Genomic DNA, 23,328 nt, shown 5'->3' on the forward strand with positions numbered 1-23,328 from the left:
CTCTACTCACTTCCTGTGTAGTGAAGGAACTGTCCTTGCACCTGGCCAGGACAATCCCTGTGCTCTCCACAAGGTGCCATCTCCTCTTGCCCACCCAGGACATGCAGCAATTCCCCCCATATTTTTGCATCATCGAATTTTCCTCCTGTCTTGGATCCTGCTCACCAGCATACAAGCATGCTATTCCCTCTCCCATCTTAAAAAATAGTTTCTCTCCATCTATTTCTCTCATTTCCTTTCTAGCGAAACTCCTTGAAAGAGCTGCCCATCTGCTCCTCCCAGCCTATCCTCCTCTCACCCTATCAGGTTTTCTCTTCCACCCAGACTCCCATAGCTAAACCCAGGGCCATTGCTCAGTCCTCACTGACCTCTTGTCAACAGTAGGAGAAGCAGTGGGTCATACTCTCCCTTTGAAAACCTCCCTTCACTCAACTTCCGGAACATGTGCCCACCCTTTGGCCACTCCTCCACCTTGCCAACTTCTAAATGTTGGGATGAGTCCTTGATCCCTTCTTTCCTTCATACTTGCCTACTCTTTAGGTGGTGTCACATGGTCTCCTGGTTTACTATCATCCATATGCTCATATGGCCCAGATTTGTCTCTATAGCTCAGAGCTCTTCCCTGGACCCTTAGGCACCCATGCAGCTACCCACTTACACATCTGATGGGCATCTCAAAGCCACCATATCCCACCCCTATGTTCACCCTGATACAGCTCTTCCTGAAGTCTCCCCAATCTCAGTTACAGGCTAAGTTTTTCGGGCCCTAAACTTGTTCCTCCTTGATTTCCCTTTTCCTTACACTCTACTTCCCATTTGCCAGCAAATTCCTTTCATTTCTACTTTCAAAATATATCCAGAATTAGGCTACTTCTCTCCATCTCCACTGATGACATCATCTCTTGACTGGATTATTGCAATGGACTTCAAACTGATCCCTGCTTTGGCTTTTTCTCTGGTAACCCATTCACATAAGAAAACCAGAGGATCCTGATAAAATCAAGTCAACCTGGGCTGATGGGGCCTCCAGTGCTGGGACTGAGGGAATAGCCAGGAACAAAGAGGAGACTGGCACTTGGGAGATGGATTACAAACAAAGGAAAGAGTAAATGAGTAGCAATGTTGAAAAAATGGGAAGCCAGGTTTCTGTCAGAAAAGCAAACAACAAATATAGGAAAGGCGTGAATGAACTGTGCAGTGTTGGATGGAATCTGAGGTGTTGCTGTGAATCCATGTTTTAGAGAGAGAGATGAAACACAGATGTGTATATTGTGCACATATTAGAAGCAGTGACACCCAGTGGCAATGAAGACACTAAAAACCTGCATCTAAGATCCCCTCTGTAAAGCCATGTGTGGACATGCCACATTTGGCTACCCACTCACCAGTTATGGACGTTGGGTTTGTTTCCACTTTTGGCTGCTGTAAACATGTGCTCTGTTTCAGTTATGAATATTTGCATGCAAGTCTTCATATGGATGTAGGTTTTATTTTTTCCCAGCACAATTTGCTGGAAAAAGTACCTTTTCCCTCCTTGAATTGTCTTGCCTAGCACATGTGAGGTGCTGGGTTCGATCCTCAGTACCGCATAAGAATAAATAAGTAAAGATATTGTGTCCAATTAAAAATATATTTCAAAAAAGACAGTTTTAGTTTTTTTCTTATCAATCTGAAATCATTCATTTGTTCGTTTTCTGTCGTAGCACACAGGCCGCAACCTCACATGATACTGAATAGAAGTGGAATAATGTATGTGTTCATGAGGGATACTGCTGTTATTCATTTCCTGATGTCATTGTCTGGCTTTGATAACAAGATAATTCTAGCCTTACAAAATCAATTGGGAGTTTATCTCTCTTCCTCTGTTATTGTGCAGAGTTTGTAAGGAATTTATATTATTTCTTCAATAAATATTTGATAGAATCCACTAGGGCATTTCTTTAGTGGGTGCTTTTGGGATGTAGTCCAGGAGGAGTTGTGAGTCCTTGAACTCCTAGTTTTCTTTCATCTTGCAAGATGCTGGAATCTTCCCTTTCCATTCTTCCCCTTTTTACTACCATATTCCAAAGGGCACTCCCCGCTTCCTCCCTCCCCACTGTTTCTATTGTCTTACCCCTAGATGAAGATTGTCTCCTCAAATCTGTTTATTAGTGCATTCCAATGATACGTAGTACTGGGTTCATTTTGACATGAACATAGAAACACGGAATATAATTTGCTCCACTTCAGTTCCCACTACTTTCCTTCCCCTCCTCCCTTACCCGTCACCCTTCTATTTATTTATAGTTTTTAAAATTAGTGCTTTAGAGACATAAATACTAGTGAAATTCTCTGTGGTGTATTCACATATGTACATAGCATAGTTTGGTACACAGTGTGGCAGTTTCCTCTCTTTCCCCGTCCTTCCTTCCTTCTCCTCAGTCCTCTTCTCTCCTTTACTGAGCTCCTTTCACTTTCAGGGGACCTTCCCCTCTTCTCCTCTTATTTTACTCTGCTTCCACACATAAGAGAAAACATTTGACCCCTGACTTTCTGAGTCTGCCCTATTTCATTTAGCATTATGTTCTCCTGTTCCATCCATTTTCCAGTAAATGCCATCATTTTATTCTTCTTTATGGCTGAGCACTAAAATATTGCATCTGCTTTTAAGCCCCTTTGAACTTGGATCTGACAGGACCCTTTACCAGCATTTCCACACTTAGGGTGAACTTTGATTTTAGCTCAAAACATTTCCCTCTTAAGTGCAGTTTTTCTGGACCCCCTGACTCTGCAAAATTTGGCAGTGGTACCATGAGAGACATCTCTGCTGTAAAATAGTGTTTAATTTTCTACCTCAGGTAATTTGAAGTGTCTTCTTGTTAGGTTGAAGGTGTGTGATTTGTATGATTTTATTCTTCCTGTTAAATAATAATAAGAGGTGTATATGGGGGCAGTTTGAAGTAGATGGTCACAGATTACCCCTACTAGCACTCATTTCAGCCATTGTTCTTTTTCTTTTTGCAGTACTGGGGATTGAAACCAGGGGCACACTACCACTGAGAAGCGTCCTCAGCCATTTAATTAACACTTTGTTATTTTTCTGCCTCAGCCTCCAAGTAGGTGGGATTACAGGTGTGCACCACCAATCCCTCTAGCCCTAGTTCTTGAGAGATAGTTTTGTTGATTTACAATTCTTGGTTTTTAGTTGCTTTAAGGTGTCTTCTGGTGTCCACTTTGTTGTAGAGAAATAAGCCTTCAGTAATTGTTGTCCCTTTGTGATTGATCTGTCTCTTCTCTGGCTACTTTATTTTTTCTCCTCTGGTGTTGTTCAGTTTTCCTGCAGTGTCTAAGTGAATTAAAAAAAAAATCACCTTAGGTTTGGGGGTGATGCTTCACACAAAAAAATAAACTTCAAATAGTTTTTTTTCCTCTCTCCTATTCTTTCTGGAATGCCAATTTAATGTCATTTCATGTCTCTCTATGCTGCACTTGGGTAATTTCTTTAAATTAATCCTGTCAGTAATTTCTTGATGCATAACAAATTATCCCAAAATTTAGCAGCTTAAAGCAACAAATGCTGATCATTTCACAACTTCTGAGGGTCAGGAATCCAGGAGTGGCTTATTGCATGGTTCTGGCTCGATGTCTCTGACCAAGTAGCAGTCCAGCTTCAGCTGGGCTGTGGTCATAGGAAAACACGACCAGGATAGCAGCCTCTTCCAAGATGGCTCACTCCAGAGGCCTCTCCGCAAGGCTGCCTAGTGTTTATACATGGTGTAGCTGGGTCAGGGAGGGAGGGACCGAGGGAGCAGGAAGCAGCAGGAAGCAGCAGCAAGCCACAGTGCCTTCTGTGATCTCTCTCCAAAATCAAACATACTCACTTCTGCTCTATCCATTTCTGGAAGCAAATCACTAAGTCTAATATATACGTACAGGGCAGGGGGGCCGAATTATGCTCCACCCTTTCTGTTGTTTGTTTAGGGGTTGGAACCCAGGGTCTTGCACAGGCCAGGCAAGAACACTACCACTGAGCCACATCCCCAGCCCCATGCTCTACCTTTTGAAGGAAGAATATCAAAGAATTCTGGACATAAAAAAAAAAAAATCAACTCAATTCACTGATCTCTCATTGGCTGTGTTTAATTTGTTTTTAATTTCATCTAAATAATTGTTTGTATCTAGAAATTCAGCTGTCTTTTTTTCCCCCCAAACCTGCCTAGTTGTTTTTCCTGGTCCCCTGTTTCTCAGTTATATGTCTCATATCTTCTTTTATTCCATCAGATTGTTATTTTGTATTCTGCATCTGTTGACTCTAAAATATGAAGCTGTGGAGGCTGTCACCCACGATGTGGTGCTCTGTCTTGTGTGTTTTACTGGTTTGGACCATGAACATCCCCTGACCAGTTGAACTTCCTTTGCAAAGCACCTTTCTGGCTTCTCCTAACACATTCCTTTCATCCCCCTCCTATCTCACCGACCTCTGCTTCTTGGTCTCCTGTCTTAACCTTTCCTCTTCTACACAAGCTCCCTTCACCATCCAGTCTTCTCCAAGGCGATCTCATGTAGTCTAGTGGCATTAGGTACCATCTGCATCTTGGGAATTCTCAGATTTCTAACTTGATTTTTCCCCTCCAACATTTATTCTCCCCCTGTGCCCCTCTTCCTATTTCATTATGTGTCCACAAGTCACCAGGCTGCAGAGGCCAAAAATAACAGTCATCTTTCATTCATCACATCCAGTAAGCCTCATGAACTCTCCCTTCAGAACACTTCCTGAATCTCCCTTTTTTGTCCATCTCTACAATGACCATTAGTCCACATCACTATTACCTCTAACCTGTATTAATACAATAACTTAAAATTCTGGTTACAGGACTGTACAACAATGGCCTGTTTTGTTCTCTGCTGCTGTTTGAATTCCTCAAAGCAGCCCAGCTGGGAGATGGGTTCTGGTGGGAGGTGCTTGGGTCGTGGGGGTGGAGCCTCGGGAATAGGTGAATGCCCCTGAGCTCTGCCTGTTAGGGAACTGGCCTGGCTATGGTTAGGGTTAGGGGGTTGTTATAAAGCCAGTTCTGCATCCTTAGCTTCTTCTGCTTCTCCTGGCTCTTCTGTTTTTTGCCACAAGACAAAACAATTAGGCCCTCACCAGAAGCTGTGCAGCCACTGATTTTGGACCCTCCACCTCCAGAACTGTGAACCAGATGAACCTTTTGTAAAATTACCCAATCTCCAGTGTCTTCCTATAGCAACAGAAAATGGATTAAGACACTTAAAACCCCAACTATTGATTGAATCTTTCATATTCTCCAGTCCTAGTGGGAAGTAACTTCTTCCACATTTGTGCTGTCACACAAATGTGTTCAGTACACTTTGAACACACCAACATTACAGTACTTACTAGGTGTTTTAAAGCTTACCTGCTCAGAGTAGAAACCATGTCATTATGCATTCTTTAAATGCCTGGAGTAAGGAGTAGGTAAAAAAACAAATAAAAAAAACAACTGGGTATTAATGAATGCATTGTATGGTCACAGACTTGAAACATCATTTTCTAAAATGACTGTCATCAACAAACAAGAGAAATGATATAAATATGACCTCTGTCTCTGGAGAAAAAACTGAAACTATGACAGCTGAAACAGGCTTACAATTAAATGTCATGTTTCTGTAAAAGAACTCCCATTCAAGAAGGAAGGATTTTTAGATTAAAGGATTTAGTTTGCTCTCTTGAGAACCTCTGGATTTGCTTGTTAATTTTAGTGCTGTTGTGGTGGCGCCAGAAATAAACCAATGTCTGGCAGCCGCATGGCTCTCACAACCTAGGGAATTTTTGGAAATGCTCATAGATGCGCTCAAGAAGTGTACCGAGCTGGTCATTACAGTACCGGTCCATTTGGACTCCACCAAGTTGAAGGCTGAGAGGCACACGCATCACTCCTGCCCTGGGGACCACAGACCTGGCTCATCCTATCCAATCTGTTGCCAAAGAACAACTTCCTTCCTTCCTTCTACCCTTCTGGCCACAGGACATATGGGAAGCCAGAAGCTTCCTCCGGATTTAGTGCATGGATTTATTTCCCATATTTAGCAAACACTTTTCTAACAAGTCTTGTGTCAAAAAATTCCTAAAATAAAAATACATATGCTTGGTTGATCCACTTCATGTAAAGTGTTTAAGTACTCCTACTGTATGATTGTACAGCAGCTCATCTAATATTATTTGAGATTGTGAAGACTTTCCATTAGCTCTGCAGGTCTTGTAGACTTGAGTTGTGTACAAAGAGATAATAAAAAACAATAGTGAGTCATCAGTACCTCAGCCAAAATTTTTCTGCTATTTTCAAAAAATTTTTGAGTGCCTGATTTTGTGTTTTGTTTGTTGTTCTTTAAAAACTAGTGGATTGACCCAGAACTCTCTTGTGTATACTGCTGAGGAGTACCCAGAAACCGGGTAATGGAACTATGTTCCCTAACCTAAAACTTGGCACACTTGAAAATTTCAACATTTTCCTAAGGCCTAACCTGCTGCCATCTCCTGACAAAAGGCCTAACCTGTTCCTATCTTCTGGTAGGAATGTAGTTCTTAGCAGAGAAAATGCCTGCTATGTAAACAGAAAAAAATAAAGAACACGAGTTTTATAGAGGAAGAAAGTAGGATGAATTAAAGGGTATGTGGGAATAAATTTAAGAAAACTGTTAAGAATGATGATGAAAAAATGAGTCAAAGGTGAAATCCGAGGAAAGGCAGCAGGGGCTGCGGCTCCTGGTACAGCGCAGCATCTCCCCGTCTTCCCTCAGCAGTCTGTGGCAGGGCAACTGGCCAGCTCTCTGAAATGTTTCTGATTCTTCATGGCTTCCTTGAGCCATTTTCCATTACTCATTTGTTTACTGCCTGCACTTGGCCAGAGTGGAGGTGTGAGGCTTAGGATATTCACTTTCTATTGCTGTCAGAACAAATTATCCCAAACTTAAAGGAGGATAAGCAAGACAATTTTATCATCTGTACCTGGGAAGTCTGACATGGGCGTCCCACACCAGGTTCAAGGCAGTTCCTTTCTAAACAGGGAGGGTTGCTTTCTTTACTCTTTCTGGTTGTTGGAAGAATTCAGTTCTTTGCAGTTGCAGGACTGACCTCCATGTTTTCTTGTTGGCTCTGAGCAGAAAGCTACCCCCAGCTTTGAGAGATACAGGCATTCCTTAGCAAAAGGCCTCCTTCCTCCCTCTTTTTTTTTTTTTTTTTTGAGAATTTTTAATATTTTTTTTTTTTTTTAGTTCTCGGCAGACACAACATCTTTGTTGATATGTGGTGCTGAGGATCGAACCTGGGCCGCACTCATGCCAGGCGAGGGCGCTACCGCTTGAGCCACATCTCCAGCCCCCCTCTTTTTTTTCTTCATTTGCTTTTATTAGATACACATGACAGTAGAATGTATTTTGACATATCATACATACATGGAGTAAAACTTCGCATTCTTGTGGTCGTGCATGATGTGGAGTGACACTGGTCGTGTATTCGTATACGCGCACAGGAAAGTTATGTCCGATTCATTCTACTGTCTTTCTCATTCCCACCCCCCTCCATTTCCTTCATTCCCCTTTGTCTAATACAATGAACTTCTATTACCCCCACTCCCTTAGTGAGTTAGCATCTACATATCAGAGAGAATATTTGGCCCTTGGTTTTTTGGACTGGCTTACTTCACCTAGTACGATAGTCTACAGTTCCATCCATTTACTGGCAAATGTCATAATTTCATTCTTTATGATTGAGTAATAGTACACTGTGTGTATGTACCATATTTTCTTTATCCATTCATCTGTTGATGGCTACCTAGGACAGTTCCATAGCATAGCTATTATAAATTGAGTTGCTATAGCCCCGGGCTGGGGATGTGGCTCAAGCAGTAGCGTGCTCGCCTGGCATGCGTGCGGCCCAGGTTCGATCCTCAGCACCACATACAAAGATGTTGTGTCCGCCGAAAAACTAAAAGATAAATATAAAAAAAAATAAATTGAGCTGCTATAAACATTGATGTGGTTGCATCACTATAGTAGGATGATTTTAAATCCTTTGGGTATATGCCGAGGAGTGGGATAACTGGGTCAACTGGTGGTTCCGTTCCTAGTTTACTGCTTCCTCCCTCTTTGAAGTCAAGGATGGTGGGTTAAGTCATCCCAACTCTTTTGTTGCCACATCTTTCTCTGACCAGACAGGAAAAGCTCTTTGCTTTTAAGAAACCATGTGATTAGATTGAGTGCCCAAGGATAATCCAGAATAGTCTCCTTATTTCAAGTTTTGTAAGCTTAACCACAACAACAAAGGCCCTTTTGCCATGTAAGATAAGATATTGCCAGGTTCTGGGAGTTAGAGTGGACACGTGTGTGTGTGTGTGTGTGTGTGTGTGTGTGTGTGTGTGTGTGGTCATTCTGCCACACTCAGAGTAAAGGTGCATAACAATTAGACTTCTGAAGCTTAGAGGAAGGAAGGAATTGTGAGAGATACTTTCTTTGTATAAAGTGGATTAACAGGGTCTTGTTTTCACTTGAGAACATTAAATTAGGAAGGCCACATAAGAACTGAAGGATTTTTGGGTAAGAGACTCTTGCCAAGAATCTCCTCAAAACAAATGCTAATAGGTTCTTTTAAAGAAATATTACTTACACCCAGTTTCTCCATGGTAACAATACAATATCAAGTCCAGGATATTGACATAGTCTAACTTATTCAGACCTCATCCCTATTGCAAGCACTCATTTATGTGTATTTCTCTAGTTCAATGAATTTATCATTTATAGATTCAAGTGACAACCAGTCAAGATACAGAGCAATTTAGTAATTTTTAAGTAGGCACTTTGAGTGGAGAGAATTCTACTGGGTGCTTCCAGAACACTGCAGGGCAGACGGAGGGATAAGAAAGGCTGCTAAGAAGAGTTAACTTCACTTTCCCTTTAAACAAAAGCTTGCTATCATCTGTTTTCTGTGCTGAGACTACATACATCATTTTAGTTGGTAAAAGGACATTAAAATCTAACAAGTTCATATTCTTTTCGCAGGGAAGACACTGTGTGTCTGTGCTGCAGCACACAATAGGATTCACCTCCACCTGCTAGAGATCAGCATTTGCTCACCAGTTTTCCCATCTTAATTAAATATCTTGTCCATCTGGAAGTAAATTGTCAGGAAATTAAGTACTCTTTGATTCACTGCCTGGCACTCAGTAGGTAACCAATCAATGTCTCAGGAAAATATCATGCTTTAGTTGACAAACACTAGAGTTTAAACAACTAATGAACATGTGAGCACACCTATCTTCATTGTGGATGGTTGGACTCTTTATTCACTGGAAGAGTTTTTGCTTCAGCTGAGAATTTTTAAAAGTACAGTGAGCAGAACATAGTGTACAATGGATTCTTCACTGATTTTATAGCATCTGAAGATAAGTATTTAGTTCTATAGATTTTAAAAGAAATAACAAACTCATGTGTTTTCAAGAGGAACAATTGGAGTCTGATAGGATTTCACATGAGAACTAAAGATGAGGAATTTGAGAATAGGCCATGTCTTGCCTGCAGAAAAGATTTGGAGGGAACAAGAGACCTCTTTTCCAATGTCAGAAAGCAGTGCTGTAATAGAAATATGAATATCTATAGAACGGTATCAATGAGTAAAGGTACATTTTACACTCAATATATGGAAAGTCTTGTAACAAGTAGAATGTCTCAAAATGGAATGGAAGTCCTTACCAAGTGGTGAGCTTCCTGCTACTGAAACCATCCAAGCAGAGGGTAACAGTGTGGTTTTGAGGGACTTCTGCTCTGGGTGGGAAGTTGGACCTTATGATTTCTAAGGTCCCTGGCAACTATGTTTAGGCAAGATATATATTAATACAATAGTACTTTAAATCTTGATCTGCATTCCTGTGAATGGACAAAAAAAAATCACCTGGTAATTCATTTGCTCATGTAAGATTTCTTATTGGAAAATTGATACTTTAATATATTCATTTTTCCCCAACAGATATTTATCTAGCCTCTATTATATGCGTGGTAGTGTTATATACTGAGGATTTACAATAAACAGAGATGGTTCTTATCTATATTGATCAAACAAGTATGAGAGAGAGACACATGATATAGGATGGAATATGTTTATATATGCCCCAGACTACTGTGATACCCATGTAATTATGAATAAAAAACTTAGTAATATTATAAGAATATAAGATATGAAACCTAATTAAAAAATAGCAATGTGATACATTAAATAGACTGAAGTCTGGAAGATGACATAAAACATTATATTCATGCAGGTATTAATGACAGAAAGAAGAACAAATTATTTAATTTTATTAAAAATTTCCAATTTATAACCAAAATATACAACCACTACATTTAAAATCAGTTTGTACACTCACAGTTAAAGTGCTAAGAAAAAACATTTACAAAAACTGACACTGGTCTACTGTAAACAAAATAAATCTACAAGAGCAGAGTGCAGCACACACCTAGCTAATGCCAGAGTTCGGTCCAGGCTCTTCCCAAGTGCACTGGCCTACACAGGTCCCAGCACCTACAACCTTCCCATCCATCTGGACACAGATGAACAATTTTAGTTAATGTGTCAAAAAGAAACATGAGGAACTAATGCCACAAATAAATATTTCCTAACTAGATGTTTATGTGATAAACCAAGATTAAAATTTTAGAATTTAGAATTACCCAGAAACTTAATTCAGAATAGGATTTGGACACTAAATTGTTAAGTGTCAGCTATTTAGAAATAATAATATTTTAGAATGTTGAAAAAGAAATATTTTTTCCCTCTTCTCTATTAACAACAAAATGGGGAAAAACTTTTTCTTGATAAGCATGGACAGTGTTCACCTATGGAGTCAGTGAGCAGAGCTGCAAGACAGGCCCAGCTGTGAGGTCTGGCAGGATGAGCTGGAAACAGTCTCAGCAGGGCGTGGGAGAGGGAGAGGGAGATGCTCCAGACATCCCTTGAAGGAGAGAAAAGTAGGACTAGCAGCCCTGACTTCACAAAATAGGATGATCAGATCCCTTCCTTAAGGTCACTGAAAACATACAGCATTTTCAAACAAAACATGGCTTGAGGAAAAGGGAGCAGATTTCCAAGACAGGACACTTCCTGATATCTCTTGCCTCAAAATAATTTCAACACTAAAAAATTATTTCCACTTTTTTTTTAATATTTATTTTTTAGTTTTTGGTGGACACAACATCTTTATTTTATTTTTATGTGGTGCTGAGGATCGAACCCAGCACCCCGCGCACGTAACACGTTTTGTTACCACCTGAGCCACATCCTCAGCCCCTCCACTTTTATTTTAAATCTTAATTTTCTACTCATTGAGATTAATTTGTGCTAACACCAATGTGTTTTTTTTTAAATACAGATTTCTTTTTGAGTAGATAAAAGGGCTACAGTCACTAATACTTTAATATGAACTGGTTAATGCAAATTTCCTTCTTCCTAACACTGGAGATGGGTCATGCTTTGGAAATTTTGGTAAGGATCAATGAGGAGAGAAGGCAGATAGAAAGGTATTAGGCTAGAAAGGTAGAAATGCAGCATTTGAGGAACAGTTCAAATAGAGGGTATGTATGCAAGTAGATAGGGCTCAGAGTATCCCGAGTGTCACCTAGGAGAAATGTACCAAGTAATTATTGAGATCAAAATTAGCTTTCTCCATTACAAAAATTTATCCCAAATCAAGACACCTACAGTAATTCTAGAGTACACTGAACTAAATTAGCTTTAGTTAGCAAGCTGTTACCCCTATTATTCAAAATAACAATTTATATCAGGAGATGTACTTTGAATTCGAAACAACCTAATTTACAACTTTTTAGATCATAAAGTTGCTGGTTTCTTGCGCGGAAGCTTCATATTTTATATATTTTTTATACTCATGTTTTATTCTTATAGGCATAGAGAAAAATCTTTAAATGGCATTTTATGGCAAATTTGTTGATTTGTATAACATGGTATTTTCACTATTTTAAAATGTCAATCAAGAGGATAATATTCAATCATTAGCAAAATTTGAGACCATGTTAGATGTGAGAGCAGAAATTATTTTGCCTCTAAAAAGCCAGCAAGAACCTCCTTGGCCTGATTCCCAGTGAGAACAGCTGATCTACAGGAGAGCTGCCTGCTGAGAGGACAGTGATATATATACACTTACAAAAATGTAGAATACTAAACAAACAAAAAATCCCAAGAAGCCTAAAAAGCAAAACAAAAACAAAAACAAAAACAAAAAACAAACAAAAAACACCCCAACCAAACCCAGCTCAGATTAATTAAATATGAGCTTTGAGTATTGCATAATTGCATATTTATAGAATGTGAAACAACTAAAAATAATAATCCCAAATTCATGACCAGATTAAAATATAGAAATTTTCTTAATTAAACATTTTAATTTTAAAGGATCAGCTTCCACAGCTCTTTGAAATAAAATAAGCCAATTTGACAATTTCTGAGGTGTCAGATGAACTTTTGTTTGGAGGTTGGGTAAAGGGATGGTAATAGTGCTATCTCTATCATGCCAAAGTACATGTCTAAACTATAGTCACTCCTTCATGTGTACAACACTTTAAAACTTCAATGGTAAAAGATAACTCAAAAACAAAATTTGGCAATTGAAAATAACAGCAGAAAAGTTGTCTAAAGTTGGTTTTAAAGATATAATGTAAGACAGAATGATTCTTTAGAAGTTAGATATTATAAAGAAGAATAATAAAGAATTCAGATTTAGTCTGATAACTCACATTAATAGAAACAGCACCTGATAACAGGAGAACTTCCAGATTAATATCTTCACACTGGAGAGTCCTTATGATTTTTTTTCCCCCAGTACTGGAAAATAAACCCAGGGGCTTGGAAATGCTAAGCAAGTATTCTATCACTGCAACACGTCCCTAGTCCATTTTTTAAAAAGATACTTATTTATTTTTTTAGTTTTTAGGTAGACACAATATCTTTATTTTACATTTATGTTGTGCTGAGGATCGAACTCAGTGCCTCCTACATGCTAGGCGAGCACTTTACCACTGAGCCACAACCCTAGCCCCCTAGTCCAGTTTTTAGTTCTTATTTTTTGAGATGGGACTAAGTTGGCCAGGCTAGCTCACTACCAATTCTCCTGCCTCAGTCTCCTGAGGGGCTAGGATTATAAGCATTTACCACCATGCCTGATGGATTTTTAAATTTTTAAATTCACAAATGGAGAAAATATATTATTTTTTAAACATGTAAAAAATAATGCTGCTCAATGTAGAGAACTACTGTACTGATCTTGTCTCAAGAATAAAGAATTATTTCATATCAACTGTCTTTGCTGACAAGATTAGTTCAGAAGCAGAATTAAGGGAAGAAATGTGTCAATTTCTTTTTCAAAACTGAGGATGGAAGGAGTAGCTAGATAAATATGAAAATGGCAGATGGATCAATATAAATCACTCAAGGCTTATGTGGTTTATTTCACAGAATGGCCCATTATCAAAACCCAGAAAATGTTCAATGAAATTGGACCTCAGACTCAAATTTAACAAATGTGACTTACAAAGCCACACTGACAGTAAATTTGTTGTTGTTTTTATAGTCAATGAAAACAACATAAAACAGGCACGTGCCACTTAGTAATGGGGATAAATTCTGAGAAATGAGCTGATAGGTGATTTCACTATTGAGTGTACACACACACACACACATTACTAGATGATACAGTCTCATGGGACCACTGTTATATGTGTCATCCATCCGTGATTGAAATGTTGTGTGATGCATAACTGTACAGGCATCTCCGAGAGAGAAATCCTAGGTGTCTAATTTCTGGGCTGGGAGAGTTGCATTATTCAGAAAAAATGACTTCAGGTAAGGAATCGAGTATAGTTTAAAACAAATCACACCAAAAAACACATTATGCCTTCCTGTATCAACTTTCCACTATTGTTCTCATTAGACCCAGACTTCATTCCTACACTGTCAGATCTACAGACCAAGTGTTCAAGACATTGAGATGAGCAAATGAAGACAATGAAAGCCAAGACAACGATCTTGAAACATAACAGAGACCTCCATGGCCTGGTTCTCAGAGAACACTTATCCACAAGAGAATCCTGCTGAAAAGATGGAACTAATGGAACCTCTACATTTTATTAGAGGACAATCAAGAAGCCTCCATAGGAACATTTTCTGCACAGCCAGAAAAAAACCAAATAATCACTTTTACTTCTAACAATATTTTTTAAAAAGGCATTCACTTGTCCATGGTAACCTGGCAACAATATTTATGCAAGAAATCTAATAATTCAGTTTAAATAATTATTTAACAGAAAACTTTCAATCAACTCCTCTATAATTTCTTTTAGGTTTTATACTTTTTAAAATATTTCTTTTAGTTGTCAATGGACCTTTATTTATTTATTTGGGATGCTGAGAATCAAACCCAGTGCCTCACACATGCTAGGCAAGCGCTCTACCACTGAGCCACCTCCCCAGCCCCTTATAGTTCTTTTGATGTTGGTAAAAACAAATAACTATTTATTTATTTATTTTTTGGTACTAGGGGTTGAACTCAGGGGCACTTTACCGCTGAGCCACCTCCCCAGCTCTTTTCATTTTTTATTTTGAGAGAAGATCTCACTAAGTTGCTGAGGCTGGCTTTGAATCTGTAATCCTCCTGCCTCAGCCTCCTGAGTTGCTGGGGTAACAGATGTGTACCACCACACCTGGCAAAAACTTTTAAGTTTTTTAATTAAACGAACCAGTGCTATCACTGTGGCAAAAACTTAAGTTTTTTTAAATTAAATGGACCAGTGTTATCACTGATTTGTTCATTAATTTTAGCTTCAATACATTTGTATGTACTGAACCCAGGGTGTTCTGCATGCTAAGCAAGTACTCTGCCACTGAACTATATCCAGCCCCACTGAACTCATTCTGTGTAAAGTTTTGGCCAACTAGCTGTATTCATATATATATATTTAAATATTTATTTTGTTTTTTAGTTTTAGTTGGACACCTTTATTCCATTCATTTATTTTATGTGGTGCCGAGGACCGAACCCAGGGCCCTGCACATGCTAGTGAGAGCTCTACCACTGAGCCGCAATCTCAGCCCTAGCTGTATTCATATTTAAGAAAAAAAATATTACAAATTTTATGTCATTCTTTTTGTGTTATCAATTAAGATGCTTATGTTGGGGGGGCTGGGGATGTGGCTCAAGTGGTAGCGTGCTCGACTGGCATGCGTGCGGCTCTGGTTTGATCCTCAGCACCACATACAAACACAGATGTTGTGTCCGCCGAAAACTAAAAAATAAATATTAAAATTCACTCTAAAAAAAAAAAAAGATGCTTATGTTGGTCCTTCAGAAGACTTTTCCCATCAAAAAAGGCCATGTCCAGTATCTATAACTTTTCTTTCATTTTTGTTACTGTAATGTATTTTTTCTTTTAAAACTACTTGAAATAATGATGGAAAACAAAGTTAATAACATATTTAAATCCTGTTAAGTTTAAGTTGTAAAAGTCAATCTAATAAGTTTAAATTCATGGGAAAAATAACAAGAATAAAATAGAGCCTGGAATCATGGTTATAAAATGGTCAAGAGAGAATCAAATTAGAGCTCAGAGGAATCTGAGATGTGCCCTCATCTAATCCTTTCATTTATAGATGAAGACACCGAGGCCTAAGCAGGTAAAATGCTTTGTCCAAAGTTATATTGAAAAGAGAGGTAAGACTACAAATCAGGGTACTTGACTTAAAACCCTGGGATATTTAAAAAATAACAATGCATTTTTTACTAGTCATTAGGGAAAGCACCTCAATTTAGAAAACAGAAACTGTTAAGCTCCAAGATATTAGGGAAAAGTCAATAAGCACAATACAAAGAAATAAATGCAAGTTGGTATATAAAAACAAGCTGATTTACATAAAAAACCTTAAGCCTTCAATAGTAATCAAGTAATACTTCAGCAAATATAACATATCTTAAAAACACTAACTTTACTAATTAAAGGAGACTAGCAGAACAATGGAACATGGAATCTTTAAGTTTTATATTATTACAAGGTAAAAAATTTGTTTCTCCATCAGGGAAAACTGGTGTAGAGGCCAATAAAATGAGAATAAGATATGAAAAACACTATCATGACAACAAAAATGTCCATGAAGGACACCAAAGATTTCCTGAGACAGGTGATTATTAAAAGAGTCCTGGAAAGGAAACTGCTCTTCAGTGCATGAGGTGGAGTTACTATTCTACCTTATGGGAAGCAATGTTGTATTGGTTTGGGGTTCGAATAAATTATTAGTAAAAACTTTACTTTGTCTTTATAGCAACCAAGTTTTACTTTCTAATTAGAGACCACAGTAAGAAATATGCTGATTAAATTATATTAAATCTTTATAATTTAACCAAACAGGAATGTCCACCAAGGTGGCTGGTTCTGGATGGACTTCTTTCCTAGAAGACCTGAATCCTGAGAGAACAATATAATCCTGTATCAAATTGATTACTAAAAAAATAGGGTTCAAATTAAGTTAGAAAAAACATAGACCAATAAGAGAAGGAAAGTAAAGAATGTTATATCTTTCTATGCCTTTACCAAAATCATATAACTAGAAAGAAGAGAATTAAACAATATAAATATTTCATAAAAATAGATCAAAATTATATAAGATAATCTATAAAATTATATGGATACTAGGAAACACAGCTGAATTAAATGTAAAAAGTTTTCCTTATTTTAATTGGTCATAAAAAGGCAAACAAAAAGTTTAAATAAGAGAATCACAAATTCCTTTGTAAATCTAGGGTCTATAAAAATGTCTTACTTTGTTCATGTGTAAAGAATGAAGAAGAAATTCTTGCTTTACACAGGTTTTTAAAAATTCATGTACATATATACAAATAATTCCCATAGTATTATAGCTTAAAATTCAAAGTTTTGCCATAATAAAAAAATAAACAAATTATAGTAATCATCTTTTCAAAATTTGTTCTCAATCAGAAAGAATCAGGTACATAAAAGTCCTCAAAGAAAAAAAAAGATTACAGGGCCTACATTCCTCTTTATATTTTTCTTATAAGTTTCCACCAAGCCAAGCTAATAATGAGCTCATACAGTTCCATATAAAAGGAAAAACAAAAAAACGGAGACCCCCAATTTCTATTGGAAGTGACCTAGAAATTCAGCCATATGAAATTTGAGTGCACACTTGGTGTAACATATCTGAAAGAACCAAACCATTAAAAAGAATAGTTACTCTAAAAGAACCTGTTTTTAAAAAAAGTTAATTGGAGTGCTGATTGGGTTTATCGAATGAACACTGGTCTAATTACCTATTTTGTTGTCACTATAAAAACAAATACTACTGAAGACTATAGCCTTGCTTTCTACAACCCCCAAATTCTAACAAAGACAGTATCAGTACAGCAGTTTATGTATGCTCTTTGTTCCCCAGCACTGGGGATGGAACCCAGAGCCTTGCACAAGTGAGGCAAGTGCTCTCCCACTGAGCTACACTCCAGCCCAACACATTATTGTCTCCTTTGATCCTCACAATATCCAGTGAAGTAGGCTGGGACCAAAAAATACACTATTTTCATTTTATACTGAAGAAATTAGAATAAGAGAAATTAAATGACCAATCCAGTTGACAAAATTATTATGGGTCTTTGAATTTCAAGCCTGGTCGAATTTTCATTAAACTAAATTACATAAGTCAACCAAATATGAGAATGTGTAAATGTACCTTTGGCATGTCAAAAAGCACTATAAATACACTGAAATGTTGGTATATATCTTCTAAGCTCCAGGCAATGACCCACTATATTTTACCAAAAAATTTTTAAGTACTTCCTTTCATTTCATGGAGACATAGCTTAAGCTATGATGGGTACAATTTCACTTATTTTCAGCTATTACCATAACAAAGACAATGAGGTATGTTAAAATGCAGTACATTTTCCTAATTCGAAAAGATTCTTAGAATTTTTATAGATCTGCTTTCAGAAGCAGAAGAAAAAAAAAAAGGTTTGCTTGATTATCTATTCATTCATCTGGTACATAGAAATTTTATTTAGCATGAGGACTAACAAGAGTTTAATTACTTTTTTCTTTTTAGTTGTAGATGGACACAATACATCTACTTTATTTGTTTTTATGTGGTGCTGGGGATTAAACCCAGCACCTCATATGTGCTAGGCAAGCACTCCATCACTGCCATAACCCCAGCCCTAAATTACTTATTTCTAAGAATCACTATTCATTTTAAAAAATTAATTAAAATGGTTTTTATATATATTATTCTTTTAATTAAAATAATAACAGACTGTTATTCTAGGAGAAATAAGCTTACTTGGTGTAAATTGTTTCTTATTCACTTCACTTAGTTTAAATCTGAATCTTTCAAATTTGATGGGAGACAGTAAAAAGCAAACTGTGAGTAGGGTGCCCTCGTGCACACCCGTGATCCCAGCAGCTCTGGCAGCTGAGGCAGGAAGATCACGAGTTCCAAGCCAGCCTAAGCAATTTATCGAGGCCCTAAGCAACTCAGAGAAACCCTGTCTCTAATAAAATAAAAGGGGGTTGGGGGTTGGGGATGTGGCTCAGTGGTTAAGTGCCCCTGGATTCAATTCTTGGTACTAAAAAAAAGCAAATTGTGTGACATGAGTTATTCATTAATTTAAATATGGAGAAACTTACTATATGTTTAGCCCTGTGATAGTTGTTATTAATCAATTGTTGTTTGAAATAAATTATTGTTTGGATCTTAATATTGTCTTGGATCTCTTACCTAATTATTGAATAAAATAATATTGTTGAAATTACTTTTCAAAAAACCTTTTGACAACATATGAACATTTTAGAGAGAAGTATTTTTTCTCAGTTGTCAACTGAACAAACAAAACACTAAACACTAGCATATGCTAATCATGACACAAATAAAAATTAAGCATACAGTAAGAAGACTGTCCACACTTGTTCAAGTTGGTTTAAGCAAGTCAAGACTTGCAATTGCTGTTTTTGCAATAGTTCTTCATTGGTCTCTTCAAAAAGAAAACATTCTTTACTTGGAGCACTAGGTTTGATTACTTAAAACAACAGACTAACAATATAATGTAAATTTTGTGGGGCATTAAGATATTTACTGAAAGTAACTGGAAAGTCAAAATAGCATTCACAAACATAGCAACAATTAGTTTTAACAGAGAAGACACATAAATACAAAAATATCTGGAAACACAAAGTTAAGATTTTCATAGCAATGTTCACTTAACTGTCTATACTTGGCTCACTTATACATGAAAACTAATTAACATTTTGGCAGTTGATAATATAATGCAGATGGTGATAGATGACAACATCTTTGAGCTCAAACTGGTACCTTCTATTTTAACTTCTTATTTTTGTTTGCGAGTGTTTGTTTTGGTTCTCTCATGCTGTTCTCAGGAGAAATTCTCAACGCTTTATGAATTATTGATTTGTTTATAGGTAGGTTATAACATGGGCTCTTCAGAGGAATGGTTTACTAATTATCAGTTGTGAGGGAATTCAGACCTTGCCTGTTAGAGCATTAACTCTAGTTCCAGGGAAAGACAAAGAGAACAGAGGAAAAAAAACTGGGTGAAATGTTCAAATATATCTTATGAAGAATTGATAATTCATATTAAGATATATGTACTATGAAAGATGATATACAAATAAATTATGATTTTCAGACTGATTCTTCTGCCCAGTGAAAGCTTCTTTTTCAATACCTATTCTCTTGGTACTATTTTTTTTTTTTTTTAAAGAGGGAGAGAAACAAATATACACAGGAATTAAAAACATGTGAAGAAATGTACTACAGTAGTCCTAAAACACATTTATTAAGCCCTCTAATCTTAGTCCCTTATATTTCATGCTTTACAGTTTGCAAAGAGCTTCCATAAAATTGTTTTCATTGATCTTAATTCAACAACTTTGTGAGGTAGGTAAAATAGGTATTAATCTTTCATCTTCATTTTCAAATAATGGGACCCAGGTTCAAAGAGATTGAATCGTTAAAGGTCAGAAACTAGCAATATGGCAGAGTCAGGACTCCCCAAGAGTCTAGAATATTTTTTAAGTGTGGTCCCAAATTACCTGCATAAGAATCATCTGTGGTATTTTTATAACTACAGGTTTTAAAGCCCAATTACCTTCAATTCTTATTGAATAAGAATCTCTGGGAGTGAAGCCAAGAATTATGCATTTCTAAATGTAGGAAATAAAGTAGGAAACAATTGTATGATAGGTAATGACATAAAAACATATTGTCGAATCCAGCTAGATCTTCATAGGATGTAATGAAATACCATCAGATCACTATCAGGGGCAGATGAGTTTCAAATCATGTGCCTCAAATGTGGCTGCAAATTAGAATCACTCAGAAAGCTTCTTTTAAAAAGCTAGCAATTCTCATCTAAAAAGAGAATTATGTAGGGGAGAGCATGTATCAGAAGTTCCCCAAGTGATTTTTATCTGCAATCAGGGTTAAGGATCACTTGTGTTTTCTACAGAACACATTTGGCATTTTCCAGACATTTTCTTTCCCTTCCGATCAATTTCATGCCTAATAAAATTCACAGTTCATATTGTAAATTAAACATTACAAGATAAAATGTCAAACATTTTTGACTTGATATTTTTAAGATTAAAATATATTCATAGTGAGACTAATCATGCTTCATTTAGCTACAATGATTTTCAAATATCCAAATTAATTACCACTTTGGACATAGATTATATATATATTTCAGCTGAAACAAGAATGGTCCAGAAACTGAAAACAGGGATGTGGGGCAAAAGCTGTAGCCAACTGCCTACTGAACAATGAATGCATTGCAGACAATCAGCTCACTATAGGGAGGGCCTGGATACCAAGGTATGGTGGGTTTGGCAAGGTCAAATCTCACCATAATAAAATACAACAATGAAAACAGAGAAAACATTTTGCCATTTTGTGGTTACCACACATACAAAAAAAACCCTTATAAAGTGTGATGCTTACTACATGCCTCCACACAGCAGATCTGAACATGAAGTTCTATGACTCAATAGTATTACCTGGGAAAAGATGGCTACAAATTAAAATTTTTCCATCATGCATATGGATATTATAAAAACACAGCCAATAAAAGTAATATTTACAAAAGTAATAAAAGCAACACAATTATAGGGAAAAATGCCCATCTCTGTGTTTATCCCATTGTTTATCCAAATCCTGAATATCTCTGGATTATTTTTATAGAATTTTGAGAGAATCTCCACAGGTGAATCAGATTCTTCTGTTGCACTTACATTCTATTAGCTAAAATACCCTTGCTGATTTATTAAATTTTCCTACTCTTTAAAAACAGTTCTTTTTTTACTTAGTGGAAATAAAACTACAAAGTCCTATTCATCTGAGAAATAAACCTTGCATAGAAAATTTCTTTAATTCTGAAACTTTGTTGTATTAACAGAGCTACCAGAATGTTATCTCACAACTAGTTCATATTATATGAAATTTCACTACAAAGCAGTCACCACACACTTAGAATTTTCCTAAATATAAAATAAGTGGGTTTATAAAAATGCTTACCAGACAAATAATTATCTCTTCACAACCTAGAAAGACTTATTTTTGTGATGATATAATGTTTAGTATTTTGGATGCTTTGATGTTCCAAGTTTGATGCAATATAAAAAGCAAAAATTCACCTTCCCAATGGACACAATCTGCACCTGACTGAAAGCAGGATAATAGCTATAGCAATCAGTCATGCAAAGGCAAAGAATAAAATCTGCTTTTTAAACAGCACAACTTTCCACCTTAGACAAGACAAACTAAGCACTGGTTCCATCCTCCTCGATAACACGATTCATGCTGGTGCCATGTGTGATGTGAGTCATGGGGTTGTTGCTGAGGTCTCTGATGCTGCTATGCCGCGACTGTTCGTTGAGCCGGTGGGAACTACTGTGCCTGGAGTGATCCGTTAGTCGTGATGTGCTGCCGTGAGGTAGTCTCTCCTCCACTCCTCGGTAACTGCAGGGAGTGTACCTGACGCAGGAGAGTAGGTTTTGAGGTGGGCAACAGAACACACTAGAAAATAACACTAAGAACTTACATGAAAATGCCTCGGTAAGTAAAATGAGTAGGAAACCAACAATGAAAAGCAGTACCCAACTTTTGGTTAATTTCTTTAAGCCTATAGAATTATCTGGCAAAGCTAACAAAAGACAAAAATGATGAGCTAATCCATTCCGGATCAAAATTAAGGTCTTATTGCCTACAAAAGGGTTACCCTAGGGTAAAGGGAGGCTGACTAATTTGGAGCTGTGCCAAGTATGGGCACTTTTCTCATATTCAAATAACTTTTAGGCGGTCCAGGGACAGGAGGAACAACAGAGGATACATGACAGTGCCCCTGGAGTCTAGAAGACTAGTTATAATCAGTAGTAGTGCAAACTCAAATTCTACTAAGACTAGTATCTGAAGAAGAAGCATGTGAAATCAGAGATGAAATTAGTATAACTTAAAATAAATAAATAAGTGAATGCATTGGCAAATAACTCAGTTAACAACTGATTAACCACCTGTAATTACTTTCATTAGGACTTCAGGCTGTGAAGAATCTTTCATATAAGCGACATCTTTAAAGTCTTAACACTCTAACCTATATTCATACTACAGCAAATTCTCTGTACCCTTGGCCCAAGACTGGCTCCAAGCATGTCGCTGGGCTACTTGGCTCAGCACAGGCAGCCTCCTCCATCACGGTTCTTATCTTGAAAGGCAATAGTAGTGCTGTTAAACTTCCTTTTGTTGCAATCCTAACTCAATAAGCCTCATCAGAGGCAAAAATACTAAAAAATTCTGTCATGAGGAATGAGAAATTATTAGCTCTAGGCCAGTCAAGGTCATGAAAATCAATTACAATTTTTTATTAGTTCTTCGCTTATAGTTTACTAGATGATTATCAATCTCTCTTGCACAGCAGTGAGTTCTTTCAGGATAAGAACCATATTTTATTTCTCTTTAAATCCCTAGTACCTCAAGAAACAGTATTCAAAAATAGTGTTTGTTCATATGCTCATACATACATTCTTTTGTAAAAAAATATTTAATTTAAGATACTAAAACACAAAGAAAATGGAGTATAATTTGTAACTTTAAGGAATATATTTTTTAAAATATTTATTTATTTTTTGTTGTAGTTGGACACAATACTTTTATTTTATTTATTTTTATGTGGTGCTGAGGATCTAACCTAGGACCTTGCACATGCCAAGTGAGCACTCTAC

At 37.0% G+C, this 23,328-nt stretch overlaps 1 protein-coding gene across 4 annotated transcripts in view; it reads right to left on the minus strand.

Moving 5' to 3' along the window:
- The window catches only part of Fzd3 (frizzled class receptor 3), a 96,847-nt gene that overhangs the window by 8,788 nt on the left and 64,731 nt on the right, over positions 1–23,328 (minus strand). For 2 of the 4 annotated variants that reach the window (XM_078030825.1, XM_078030822.1), the window contains one exon: positions 10,310–22,084. In XM_078030825.1, coding sequence (XP_077886951.1) covers positions 21,871–22,084 — 214 coding nt within the window. In that variant the 3' untranslated portion in view covers positions 10,310–21,870. Of the gene's footprint in view, positions 1–1,611; positions 3,326–5,396; positions 5,440–10,309; positions 22,085–23,328 lie in introns of those variants that run through there. The other 2 variants (XM_078030823.1, XM_078030824.1) reach the window with 2 other exon arrangements.

This window comes from Ictidomys tridecemlineatus, chromosome 14 (genome assembly GCF_052094955.1).
Source record: "Ictidomys tridecemlineatus isolate mIctTri1 chromosome 14, mIctTri1.hap1, whole genome shotgun sequence".
Lineage (NCBI taxonomy): Eukaryota > Metazoa > Chordata > Mammalia > Rodentia > Sciuridae > Ictidomys > Ictidomys tridecemlineatus.